The 14,361-nt window shown below is 44.0% G+C and overlaps 1 protein-coding gene across 2 annotated transcripts in view; it reads right to left on the minus strand.

Moving 5' to 3' along the window:
* Positions 1-673: 673 nt before the first annotated feature.
* The window catches only part of LOC126356030 (chymotrypsin-1-like), a 141,485-nt gene continuing 127,797 nt past the window's right edge, over positions 674-14,361 (minus strand). For both annotated transcript variants that reach the window (XM_050006684.1, XM_050006685.1), the window contains 2 exons: positions 12,377-12,508; positions 674-1,109 (listed from right to left, as the gene is read on the minus strand). In XM_050006684.1, the coding sequence (XP_049862641.1) occupies positions 864-1,109; positions 12,377-12,508 (378 nt within the window). In that variant the 3' untranslated portion in view covers positions 674-863. The remainder of the gene's footprint in view (positions 1,110-12,376; positions 12,509-14,361) is intronic.

The raw sequence follows: 14,361 nt of genomic DNA on the forward strand, positions 1-14,361 counted from the left end.
AATTGGGGAGAAGAGGAGCTTGTGGCACACCTTGACTAGAAGAAGGGATCGGTTGGTAGGACATGTTCTGAGACATCGAAGGATCACGAATTTAGTATTGGAGGGCAGCGTGGAGGGTAAAAATCGTAGAGGGAGACCAAGAAATGAATACACTAAGAAAATTCATTAGGATGTAGGCTGCAGTAGGTACTGGGAGATGAAGAAGCTTGCACAAGATAGAGTAGCATGGAGAGCTGCATCAAACCAGTCTCAGGACTGAAGACCACAACAACAACCAGAGTTGCAGACGTTGAAGTGGTTTAAATGTTGAAGTGTAGTAGCAGCATTAAACTTTCATGTAAGGTTCAAAATTTAATGAGTTGAGCAATGAGTGGTATAACGCACGTTTCATTTACTATATGCAGTAAAGAGTTACAGTGTTTCGTTATCAGGGTAAATATTTATGTACATCTTGTATTAGCTGTTTGCACATATGTTTCGGTGCAATCAAATGCTGTACAATACAACACCATTTTAATAAAGAAACCCTTACTGAAAATACTAAAATCAAGATAAGATGAACAGTACTCCACGAGTCGGCTGAATATGGATCCCGCCATTAGTCAGCTGATCGCGATGTTGGTTTCAATATAAGGTTATCATGACGGTATATATTGTCTATGTTCTACGGCAGTTTCACTCGTACCAGCATTAATGTATGACATTAGATGTAATAAAGTACATTAACAGCAGAAAATCGCATGCCCTTTCACTGATGAGAGAGCAGTAAACCTACATAAGACATCCATTTATGAGAGCCACACTTTTGTTGGTACAGAGACTGTCCCGTGGGGTAGTACTTCGCAGTGAAACTGGCAGCAGAGTTAGACCCGGCTCATCGCTCCCCACGCTGCCCACGTGGCTACGATGGAGCCAATGACGGTCAGCGTCTGGTAGCCTGGTGACGCCACTGACACGGCGCCGGCTCTGGTCAGCGAATAGTTGAGGAAGTCGACGTATTTGGACACGTCGGTGTACACGCCAGGGTAGTCTTGCAGACCGCAGTAGTAGCCAAAGCTGACTATTCCGGCAAGTGAACCATTACACACGAGTGGCCCACCACTGTCTCCCTGTGGAGAAGAATGAAGTCGTCAGTCAAAACCAAATATGAATAAATTCCATGAAGAAAACTACCGAATCATATTTTACCTCTAATATTGATTATACAGGGTGAGTCACCTAACATTACAGCTGGATATATTTCGTAAACCACATCAAATACTGACGAATCGATTCCACAGATCGAACGTGAGGAGAGGGGCTAGTGTAATTGGTAAATACAAACCATAAAAAAATGCACGGAAGTATGTTTATTTAACACAAACCTACGTTCTTTTTAAATGTAACTCCGTTAGTTTTGTTAGCACATCTGAACATATAAACAAAGACGTAATCAGTGCCGTTTGTTGCATTGTAAAATGTTAATTACATCCGGAGATATTGCAATCTAAAGTTGACGCTTGAGTACCACTCCTCCGCTGTTCGATCGTGTGTATCAGAGAGCACAGAATTACGTAGGGATCCAAAGGGAACGGTGATGGACCTTAGGTACAGAAGAGACTGGAACAGCACATTACGTCCACATTCTAACACATTTTTATTGGTTTTTTTCACTGTCGCGCATGTACATTACCATGAGGGGTGAGGTACACGTTCGACGGGCGTTTCTCAGGAAGTGGAGGACGTATAAATTGGCCAGCCCGTTCTCCTGATCTTACACCTCTGGACTTCTTCCTGTGGGGTACGTTAAAGGAGAATGTGTACCGTAATGTGCCTACAACTCCAAAGGATATGAAACAACGTATTGTGGTAGCCTGCGGCGACATTACACCAGATGTACTGCGGCGTGTACGACATTCATTACGCCAGAGATTGCAATTGTGTGCAGCAAATGATGGCCACCACATTGAACATCTATTGGCCTGACATGGTGGGACACACTCTATTCCACTCCGTAACTGAAAACGGAAACCACGTGTGTACGTGTACCTCACCCCTCATGGTAATGTACATGTGCGCCAGTGAAAAAGACCAATAAAAAGGTGTTAGCATGTGGACGTAATGTGCTGTTCCAGTCTCTTCTGTACCTAAGGTCAACCACCGTTCCCTTTGGATCCCTACGTAATTCGGTGCTCTCCGATACACACGATCAAACAGAGGAGGAGTGGTACTCAAGCGTCAACTTTAGGTTACAATATCTCCGGATGTAATTAACATTTTACAATGCAACAAACGGCATTGATTACGTATTTGTTTATATGTTCAGATGTGCTAACAAAACTAACGGGGTTCCATTTAAAAAAACGTAGGTTTGTGTTAAAAAACATACTTCCGTGCATTTTTTTATGGTTTGTATTAACCAATTACACTAGCCCCTCTCCTCACGTTCGGTCTGTGGAATCGATTCGTCAGTATTTGATGTGGTTTACGAAATATATCCAGCGGTAACGTTAGGTGACTCACCCTGTATATATGACTGTGTGACACTAACTAACCTTAAAATCGCACCGTCACATTAACGGCTATAATAATATTTTAGACGATTTTAAATAAAGCAACATCTAAAGTAACTGAGGAAGATAAAAAAATGGTTCAAATGGCTCTGAGCACTATGGGATTTAACTTCTGAGGTCATTAGTCCCCTAGAACTTAGAACTACTTAAACCTAACTAACCTAAGGACATGACACACATCCATGCCCGAGGCAGGATTCGAACCTGCGACCGTAGCAGTCGCGCGGTTCCAGACGTAGCGTCTAGAACCGCTCGGCCACTCCAGCCGGCGAGGAAGATAATCTGTGGTCTTACTTTCCTTAGAAAGATATCCCATAGCCACAAATTCTCATAACAGCTGAACATACGGTTTCTACTCTTTGTAAACAATGCAGTGCTAACATAGTTTAATCGTTTCTCATAAAAGTTTCTTAAGTGCGAGTATTACTGTCAGATTAAAGTTACTTATAGTTTAATTGTTATCTTTTCATGAAGTTTAAATGTCACCCTAAGACAGAGAAGAGCGAGAAAACACAAAAGAATTATCCACATAGGACGGAAATAGGTATATGTGATGTACAGACAAACAAACGATCACATTTTCAGAAAAATTGGATGGTTTATTCAAGAGAAAGAGCTTCACAGATGGGTGAGACAGTATTCCTTAGGTCCATCTCTGGGAATTACGCAAGCAACTGTTTGGCTTGGCATTGGTTGACAGAGTTGTTGGACATCCTCCTATATCGTGCCAAATTCTGTTTAAATCCCGATATGTTTGGTGGCCCCCGCCCATAATGCTCAAAACGTTCTCAATTAGGGAGAGATCGGGCATCCTTGCTGGTCAACGTAGTGTTTGACAAGCATGAAGAAAAGCAGTGCAAACTCTCTCCGTGTGCGGGCGGGCATTATCTTGCTGAAATGTAGGCCCACGATGGCTTGCTAAGAGATGCAACAAACCGGAGCATAGCAAATCATCAACGTTCGGTATGCTGTAAGGCTGCCACGCATAGCAATCACAGGATCCTGATATGAAAAGAAATGGCAACTCAGATCCAAACTCCATTATGTCAGGCCGTATGAAGGGGCGACAGACAACTTTCCAGGCACGTCTTCGGCCTGGAATCTCACTGACTAGAGTAGAATAATTTTCAGTGATGAGTCCCGCTTCGAACTGGAATCTGATGACCAGATGACCAGCGAATACATGTCTGTCCCCCGGACAGCGGTGGGATACTAACCTCACTGTCGTCCACGATACGTCTCGTCAGTCAGGAGTAATAGTCTGGGGTGCCACTTCATTTCCTAGCACAACCTCATTGGTTGTCATCCGCGACACCCTTACAGCACAGCAGTACGTCAGCGATATTCTACGTCCCGTTATATTGCACTTCACGGCAAGCCACCCTGAGCTTACATTTCAGCTAGATAATCCAGGCCCCCTCTCCCCCCGCACATGGTGAAAGTTTCTACTTCTTGTCTTTGTGCAGGCAAAACGATACCTCGACCAGCAACGTCGCCGGATCTAGCTTTATAGGCAGGTGTGACGTCCGTCTGAAGACTCGATACGTCACATGCAAAAAGAATTATTACATATATATTTTACATATTTTTATTTTTAATTTATCAGCATGATTCTTTCTCTCAGGGATATTGTCTTCTCTTATCATCTTTACTTACGTGCGTCAAATATGAAACGGGTTCTTGAAGGGCCTCAGTTATTCATGTACCAACTTTAGATTTTGAACGTGACTAAAATATAGTTGCTGTTAACTGAATTCAATGTAATTTTGTTAATTTCTATTTATTGATTGCAAAGCAAGGCTTGAGAGAATCTCGATTGTTGCCGTGCAGCGGCCAGGATAAAACTTACTGAACTCTTGGAATCTGTATAGTTTAAAAACATGAACTTTAACGTAAATTAATTATCTGTTGGAATTTTAAAAGGTTTGTACAACGAAATCTCTCGCACTTACATTTACTGTTAACACTTTGATCAATAAATTAATAGTTCGGCGCGTAATGGTCGGCCAGAGGCAACATCGAAAGACGAGCTTCTCGCAGCGCAAATTACTGAAAAATGCTTATTAAAAATAATTAGCCACTGCGAGCATTTGAGGTGACAACTATTACAAAGAAAGTCATTTTCTAATAATAATAACAAGTTTATTTGAGTGGAAATACGAATAACTTACATAAAATATTTGTAGCCGCTCAATGGCTGCCTTCCGTATAGCGAAACAAAACAGTTTGTCTACCACAAAATACATCCTTCCTCCTTGGCCGTACAATCGCGTCTCATTCGATCCTCTGTTATTTTAATAGACATTAAATAAAGATGCTATTGCTGCATATCAGTTGTTTAACTATATCTTTTACACTAATTATATTCATAAAATACGTAAACTACGATTTACAACCGCTAAAAACGTCAATATTTATGTTGCGTACCGTCACACAGAGCTTTCCAATCATCTCGGAATCTTCACGATATAATCCGTCAATTGTATAGAATTTGGCATGATATCCCTGAAGAGGACATGCAACATCTCTATCAATCAATGCCAAGACGAATAACTGCTTGCATTAGGGCCAGAGGTGGACCAACGCTCTATTGAGTTGGTCAATTTGTAAAGCTCTTTCCCTTCAAGTAATCATCCAACTTTTTTCTGAAATTGTAGTCATTTGTTTATCTGTACATATAAATTTCATCTACTCGTTTTCATCCCATTCGGATAATTTCTTCGTGGTACGTCGTCTTTATGGCTTACAGTGTTTACACTGCCGGAAAAAATTAGCACATCTAGAAAAATAACGTCAATTTTGATCAGATGATGGCATATGCCACCTGGAGGGTAGTAGATTTATTGATAATGGTATCAACGTCGTCCGCCAAAAGATAGCGCAATGGCAGATCTACCAGAGCGCTATCTGTGTCTGTCCTTTAATAAGGAATGCTCATAACCAGAAGACTCAGTATGGTGCAAATGAGTGAAGCAAGCAGGCGATCAGGCCATGGAGTCGTACTCGTGCTTCCAACAGCCAACTGAACGAGTTTGAAAAGGTTGAAAATGTTGTATTTCAAGTGCCTGGATGGTTCTTTCGCAGAATCGCCACACAAGTTGGACGTGTTGCGTCAGTTATGTAGAGATACTGGTAGACACGTGCACATCCTCACAACTGCAGACAGTGTTCTGGACTTTCACGCAGCACAGACGCTCTAACGGCAGCAGTGGCAGATCTTACAGCTACTAAAGCACAGGTAAGAGGGTTTGTGCACCCAGACGCGTCAACACGAATCAGATATTAGCAGTGGGACTATGGGCATGCACACCTATAGACCATCTACCGCTCAATTTTCGTTTGTGTGACACAACTCCTTGTTGTTGTTGTTGTTGTTGTTGTTGTTGTGGTCTTCGGTCCTGAGACTGGTTTGATGCAGCTCTCCATGCTACTCTATCTTGTGCAAGCTTCTTCATCTCCCAGTACCTACTGCAGCCTACATCCTAATGAATTTTCTTAGTGTATTCATTTCTTGGTCTCCCTCTACGATTTTTACCCTCCACGCTGCCCTCCAATACTAAATTCGTGATCCTTCGATGTCTCAGAACATGTCCTACCAACCGATCCCTTCTTCTAGTCAAGGTGTGCCACAAGCTCCTCTTCTCCCCAATTGTATTCAATACCTCCTCATCAGTTGCGTGATCTACCCATCTAACCTTCAGCATTCTTCTGTAGCACCACATTTCGAAAGCTTCTATTCTCTTCTTGTCTAAACTATTTATCGTCCACGTTTCACTTCCATACATGGATACACTCCATACAAATACTTTCAGAAACGACTTCCTGACCTTTAAATCTCTACTCGATGTTAACAATATTTTCTTCTTCAGAAATGCTTTCCTTGCCATTGCCAGTCTACATTTTATATCCTCTCTAATTCGACCATCATCAGTTATTTTGCTGCCCAGATAGCAAAACTCCTTTACTACTTTAGGTGTCTCATTTCCTAATCTAATTCCCTCAGCATCACCCGACTTAATTCGACTACATTCCATTATCCTCGTTTTGCTTTTGTTGATGGTCATCTTATATCCTCCTTTCAAGACACTATCCATTCAGTTCAACTGCTCTTCCAAGTCCTTTGCTGTCTCTGACAGAATTACAATGTCATCGTCAAACCTGAAAGTTATTATTTCTTCTCCATGGATTTTAATACCTACTCCGAACTTTTCTTTTGTTTCCTTCACTGCCTGCTCAATACACAGATTGAATAACATCGGGGAAAGGCTAAAACCCTGTCTCACTCACTGCTTGTTATTGCGATTTTTTTCCACCAGCGTAGTATTTTCACAGAAAGCAGTACATACGAGTGTTGGAACTTAAATAGTGGCAACTATTTATTCACAGCCGATACAAAAGAGTTACATGTTTGCACCTGTTACTGTCCTTGAAAGTAGTCACCAGCGTTGTGTAGAGCCCGTTGCCAGCGATGTGGAAGGCGTAGTATACCGTTAGCAGAGCCTGTTCTGTTGATGGTGCGAATGGAGCGGTCTACTGCCTGTCGAATCCCTGGAACAGTTCTGAAGTGTATGCCACGAAGTGGTTCCTTCATCTTCGGAATCAAATCAAAGTCACAAGGAGTAAGGTGGATGGTACAGTACTTCCCAGTCCCATCGACCGAACAGAGCAGCCACAGCTGGCGCTGTATGCGCCCGCGCATTGTCGTGCAAAATGATGGGTGGGTTGCGCAGAAAGTGTCGCCGTTTCTTTCGCAAAGCTGATGGCAGGTGATGCTTAAAAACGAACAGGAATACTGTGCATTGGCGGTCTGCCGTGGAGGAACGTAATGCGTTAGAATAACACCATCACAGTCGTACACGAGAATCACCATAACTTTCACCATACGGGACCTCTGACGCACTTTCGACTTTCGCGGCGACCCATAACGACGCCATTCGTTGGATTGGCGTTTAAGTTTTGGTTCCTACGATGTGGACCATGTCTCATCCAGTGTTACGATACGTCGTATGAAAGCCTCTCCTTCGCGCTCATAGAGCTCCAAGTGCGTCTGAGTAGCTTCGTAATGCATCCATTTCTGCATTTCCGTCAAGTCATGCGGAACCCATAGTGATGCAATTTTTCGCATGCCCAGCTGTTCCTTCAGGATGAGAAGCACAGTCGTATGCTCTAATCCGGTTCCGTGGGCGAGCTCACGAATCGTATGGCGTCCACCACTGTCCACTAACGCGGCAACAGCATGCACTTCTTCTTCAGAGACGCTAGGACGACCTGCCCGATGCATGTCTGCCACAGTCTGCTGACCTTAATTGAGGGCTTTTACCCAATGTGCCACTGTTCTGTACGGCAATGCCGATTCCCCGCACGCCTCTTGAAGACCTTGATGACACTGTCGTGCTGTACGGCCTCGGACGCATTCAATCTTGATCCAACACCGTTGTTCCTGTTTCGAAAACATAGTGACACCGTTACGTTAGACCGCTCGCTCACAAGTGACTGTGTTTCCCTTGATTGTGCGCATCCCGGTGACGTGGGACGGGCGAGTCCATTTGCTGGGAGGTAAGATAGGCATTCAACAACGTGTGCTATCAGCGACGATAGTAGCTTCCATTGCATAGTGTCTCCACAGCAGTGTTGCCACTATTTAAGTTCCAACCTACGTATATAGAAATGGCTCATAAATAGTCGCTAAATATACACGAAATATAGGAAAAACATTATCTACGAACGTCTGAAAATTGTGAATCACAGCACAGACCTGCACGGCGCAACTGGTGCCGTCAGAGCATCACTTGGAAGATGGAAAAAAATGGCTCAAATGGTTCTGAGCACTATGGGACTTAACATCTGTGGTCATCAGTCTCCTAGAACTTAGAACTACTTAAACCTAACTAACCTAAGGACATCACACACATCCATTCCCGAGGCAGGATTCGAACCTGCGAGCGTAGCAGTCGCGCGGTTCCGGACTGCGCGCCTAGAACCGCGGCCGGCTTGGAAGATGGCATGGCGCACTCGGTTCATGCAGAATACTGGTAGACCCGTTTTTGCCGTTCTCGTAAAAGAAAGGATAATTGTTGTCCCAACAAGATAATGCTCGCCCACACATTGCCCATGATCTCAACGTGCTCTGCAAGACGTCTCTGGACTTAACTCCAGTCAATCAATGTGTGGGATATGATTTGGTGAGAAGTGACTCGTGCGACTCCTCAACCAACAATACTTGTAGAGCTGCGCAAACAGATCTAACAGGTGCGCGTATCGTATCCTAGGATAGTATTCACCATCTGAACGATCTACTGCACGACAGAGTCAGCACCTGGATTGCGCTCGTGGCGGCTACAACACGTACTAATATAGGTGTTTCAGCATCGGTCGATACCTGCACCTCAGAACCGCTTTTGCTATTCATCTGTAGACGTAATCATTTCATGTACTCCATATACATTGTTGCAACAATAAATTTTAAGTGAATTGGAAACCGCTAAAAGGGTGTAACATTTTTTTCCCAGCAGCGTATTACCTCCGCAACTTAACTAGACTCTGTTGTGTTGGCAGAAGAGCCAACACCGTGTTACAACTGGAGGCCGAAATGCACGCGTTTTAGCTCACGCAGGCTAGCGTGAGGAGAGAAGGACTATACTGACGTGAGGTCTGGAACATGAAAGGGAATGAGAACTCAGAAAGCGGACGTAATTAGTTTGGTCCTTAACTTTAATCCATTAATGATGAACGTCGCTCTTGACGGTACATTATTCACAATATTATCTGTTCAGGATACATAGTAACTGAATATGGCGCCTTGCTAGGTCTCTGAAAATGAGAGCGTATGCAGGCAGTGAAGCATCGCTAGCAAAGTCGGCTGTACAACTGGGGCGCGAGGGCTAGGGAGTCTCTCTAGACTAGACCTTCCGTGTGGCGGCGCTCGGTCTGCAATCCTGATAGTGGCGACACGCGGGTCCGACGTATACTAACGGACCGCGGCCGATTTAAAGGCTACCACCTAGCAAGTGTGGTGGCAGACTCAATCCGTAAACTGTTTTCCAGATAATGTAATGATTGTCTTTGTTGACATAGTTATGGAGTTTTTAATAGTGACACTCAAACAAATTTTAGGAATCTGGTCAGAAATATGTTACAGGTAGAATGATTTGGATCAATGATAATCTGTATGCATCCGTAAATGAAACTATATTGGTAAAGCACCACGCAAAAGATAGTGGCCGACGTAACTTACAATACTAAAGGGAAAAATAAATTTCTTTGAGACGATGTTTGAAACGCTGCATCGGCAAGTATTATATGCCTCAGCGTTTAATGTTTCACACATGGGTCTTCTCGTAATTAACTTAAACCACGAAGCACTGTCTCGGCATTCCAATTCTTTACAAGCTGTGGCAACGGTCATTCGGGAGAACATTAAGTTTCAGCCTCGAATTCAAACCGACATGCATTCACTACAATGGCTGACTGCACATCATAGTCCGTTGGCAAGCTCTCAACGCCCCTTCCGCCTTCTCCATTGGCGTGCTTTTGCCTCCTTAACACACAGGGGCTTCCCTCCAGTTTTTCAAAAAATGGTTCAAATGGCTCTGAGCACTATGGGACTTAACATCCATGCCCGAGGCAGGATTCGAACCTGAGACCGTAGCGGTCACGCGGCTCCAGACTGAAGCGCCTAGAACCGCTCGGCCACACCGGCCGTCTCTAGTTTTTCTTATTATATAGTTACAATTATATCGATGCTATACACGGATCAGTAACAATATACACTGACGGAAAAAACAACGCAACATCAAGAAATAATTAATGCAGCGTAATGATCTTTCAGGAATATATTTGTCTAGGTAACATATTCAAATGATTGACATTGCGAGATCAAAGATTAATGCAAATTTGAAATGTTGGTACATTAATAATCAGTGTAATCGACAGAATGTTGAATGTAAGCACGCAAAGGTGCATGTATTGTGTTGTACAGGTGCCGGAAGTCTGTTTGTGGGATGGAATGCCATGCCCGTTGGCACTTGGTTGGTCAATGCAGGGACGCTTAATGCTGGTTCTGGATGATGGATGATGCTAAAGTTTTCGTCTGATGATGTCCCATATGTGCTCGATTGGATCCGGTGATTGAGCAGGCCTAGGCAATATATCGACACTCTGGAGAGTGTATTGGGTTCCAACGGCGGTATGTGGGACTACGTTATCCTGTTGGAAAACACCCCCTGGATTGCTGTTCATGAATGGCAGCACAATGTGTTTGGATCATCAAATTGTCGTACAGAGTTGCAGTCAAGGTGCGTTGGATAACCACGAGAGTCTCCTGCTGTCATACAAAATCGCACCCCACACCATAACGCCAGTTGCAGGCCCAATGTACCTAACAGTTAAGAGAGGTTGATTGCAGGCCCTCAACTGTCCCCGTTCTTACCAACACATGGCCATCACTGGCACCGAGGCAGAACCAGCTTTCATCAGAAAACACAACAAACCCCCATCCTACCAACATTCTGCATGAACCGAGTGCGTCACTCCATCATCGCTTAGCACCACTGAAGTCGTTAATTGCAGTGGTTTGGAGTCAGTGGAATACACGCTGCACAGCATCTAGCTCAGAGCTGTCCATCAAGTAACCGATTTGTAACTGTTCGTTTGCCACTGTGGTGCCAACTGCGGTTCAAATTGCTGACGCAGATGCAGTACACTGCGGCAGAGTCATAAGCTAAGCTAGATGGTCTTCCCTCTCGATAGTACCACGTTGACACCCGGAACCCGTTCTTCCCGTGATCACCGCCGCCAGCAATCATGTACAGTGGCTAAATTCTAGCAAAGCCTTTCTGCAGTATTGCAGAAGGAACACCCAGCTTCCCGTAGCCTTATTACACGACCTCGCTCAAACTCAATGACGTACTGACAATGGCGTCTTTGTCCCCTTAAAGGCATTCTTGACTAACATCAACTAACCACATCCAATCTCAAACGTAAATAACGCTCAAGGCCGTAACAGCGTGTGTTTAAAACCAACCTGATTTGCACCCTCATAGAGACGCTACTAGCGGCACTCTTAAGAGTTGGCGCGAAATTTGAGTATACATCTTTCAGATGTAGAAACACGCCTTTCAACTTTCGTTTTTGTCGCATAATTACTTCTTCATGTTGCGAGTTTTTCCCGCCAGTGTAGTATTTTCACAGATTACTTTACATATATAGAAATGGTTCGTAAATAGTTACTAAATGTGCACGAAATACAGGAAAAACATTGTCTAAGAACGTCTGTAAATTATGAATGACGAAAACGTCATTGTTACAGAGTGGCAGGACGCGCCTACGGACTAGGGGGGGGGGGGGGGGGGGAGGGAGGGGAGGGGTGGAATATAGTATGCAAAAACTGTTTGAAATGTATTTCATATAGGTATAGTGGACAGTAATTACAGGTGATAGTGCAGGAGTAGTGGTAAGTACAGGTAGTTTTTTTGGTGGATGCTGTTGTAATTAACAGCTGTAATCACTGTGGTATGGTAAACAGTAACATATTAGCTGTAGTAGTACATGTGATTTCATTAGATGCCGATGCACAGAAAATAATACTAACTTTAGACAGTTGTGATGTGAAAGAGAGAGCTTAAATTGTACGTAACGGGTAAGAACTGAAGAAATAAATTATTAAATAATAAATAATCTATGGGTATTTCTGTGAGAAGATGAAATACGTTGCGTCATCGTGTACTCGAAGAAATCTATGACGGAAGTGGGACACATGTCGTGATTACTATGAGGGCTTAACACGTGTGAAGGAACTATTATCTATATAAGGACAGTAGACTCACCTGGCAGGAGTCTTGGTTGCTCACTCCTCCAGCACACAGCATTCCATCCAGTACGAGCAGCTTCGTTCTGCAACTCGCTGTGTCCGTCACATTCACCGTCACGTACTTCAGCTCATTTGAAGTTTGCCCATGCTGCAGAAATAAGATATCAAGCTTATAGCTGCACACTATAGCACACCGCAGAGGCATAACATTGAGACTGTACAATTCATCGGCCTCTTCCAAGCGCAAGTCGTTCAAGAAGCGATCCACAGACCAATATGATGTTTGAAGCTTACTGGAAGATTAAAACAGTGTTCCGGACCGGGACTCGAACCCGAAACGTTTGAATTTTTTGCGTAAATCCTCTACCGGCAGAGCTAAACTACTGGCCATTCAAAATAGCTACACCATGAAGATGACGTGCTACAGACGCGAAATTTAACCGACAGGAAGAAGATGCTGTGATATGCAAATGATTAGCTTTTCAGGGCATTCACACAAGGTTGGCGGCGATGGCGACACCTACAACGTGCTGACATGAGGAAAGATTCCAACCGACAACAGCAGTTGACCGGCGTTGCCTGGTGAAACGTTGTTGTGATGCTGGGTGTGAGGAGGAGAAATGCGTACCATCACGTTTCCGACTTTGATAAAGGTCGGATTGTAGTTTATCACGATTGCAGTCCATCGTATTGCTACTCGCGTTGATCGAGATCCAATGACTGTTAGCAGAATATGGAATCGATGGGTTCAAGAGGGTAATACGGAACGCCGTGCTGCATTCCAACGGCCTCGAATCACTAGCACTCGAGACGACAGGCATCTTATCCGTGTGGCTGTAACGGATCGTGCAGTCACGTCTCGATCCCTGAGTCAACAGATGGGGACGTTTGCGAGACAACAACCATCTGCACGAACAGTTCGACGACGTTTGCAGCAGCATGGACTATCAGATCGGAGACCTCGGCTGCAGTTACCCTTGACGCTGCATCACAGACAGGAGCGCCTGGTGTACTCAACGACGAACCTGGGTGCAGGAATGGCAAAACGTCATTTTTTCGGATGAATCCAGGTTATGTTTACAGCATCATGATGGTCGCATCCGTGTTTGGCATCATCGCGGTGAACGCACATTGGAAGCGTGTATTGGTCATCGCCATACTGGCGTATCACCTGGCATGATGGTATGGTGTGCCATTGGTTTCACGTCTCGGTTACCTCTTGTTCGCATTGACGGCAATTTGAACAGTGGACGTTACATTTTAGATGTGTTACGACCCGTGGCTCTACCCTTCATTCGATCCCTGCGAAACCCTACATTTCAGCAGGATAATGCACTACCGCATGTTGCAGGTCCTGTACGGGCTTTTCTGGATACAGAAAATGTTTGACTGCTGCTCTGGCCAGCACATTCTCCAGGTCTCTCACCAATTGAAAACGTCTGGTCAATGGTGGCCGAGCTACTGACTCGTCACAATACACCAGTGACTACTCTTGATGACCAGCGGTATTGTGTTGAAGCTGCAAGGGCAGCTGTACCTGTACATGCCATCCAAGCTCTGTTTGACTCAATGCCCAGGCATATGAAGGCCGTTATTACGGCCAGAGGTGGTTGTTCTGGGTACTGATTTCTCAGGATCTATGCACCCAAACTGCGTGAAAATGTAATCACAAGTCAGTTCTAGTATAATATATTTGTCCAACGAATATCCGTTTATCATCTGCATTTCTTCTTGGTGTAGCAATTTTAATGTCCAATAGTGTAAAAAATATAAATTAATAGGGGTGGGCGCTAGTTGTAATCACTAAAAGCCAGACCTCTGTTTGTATTTTATTTATTGAACTATCTCTCTCCTTATCCCTTATACATTTCCCGTGATAATTAAGCATCATATGTATAACTAATTACGTGACTGCTAGTTTATATAATGAAATACTAAACTGGACTATATAAAAAAGACTCTTATTGCCTGAAAGTAGCTATTTAAATGTAACGTTTCGTC

The sequence above is a fragment of the Schistocerca gregaria genome, chromosome 3, assembly GCF_023897955.1.
Source record: "Schistocerca gregaria isolate iqSchGreg1 chromosome 3, iqSchGreg1.2, whole genome shotgun sequence".
In the NCBI taxonomy this organism is placed as follows: domain Eukaryota; kingdom Metazoa; phylum Arthropoda; class Insecta; order Orthoptera; family Acrididae; genus Schistocerca; species Schistocerca gregaria.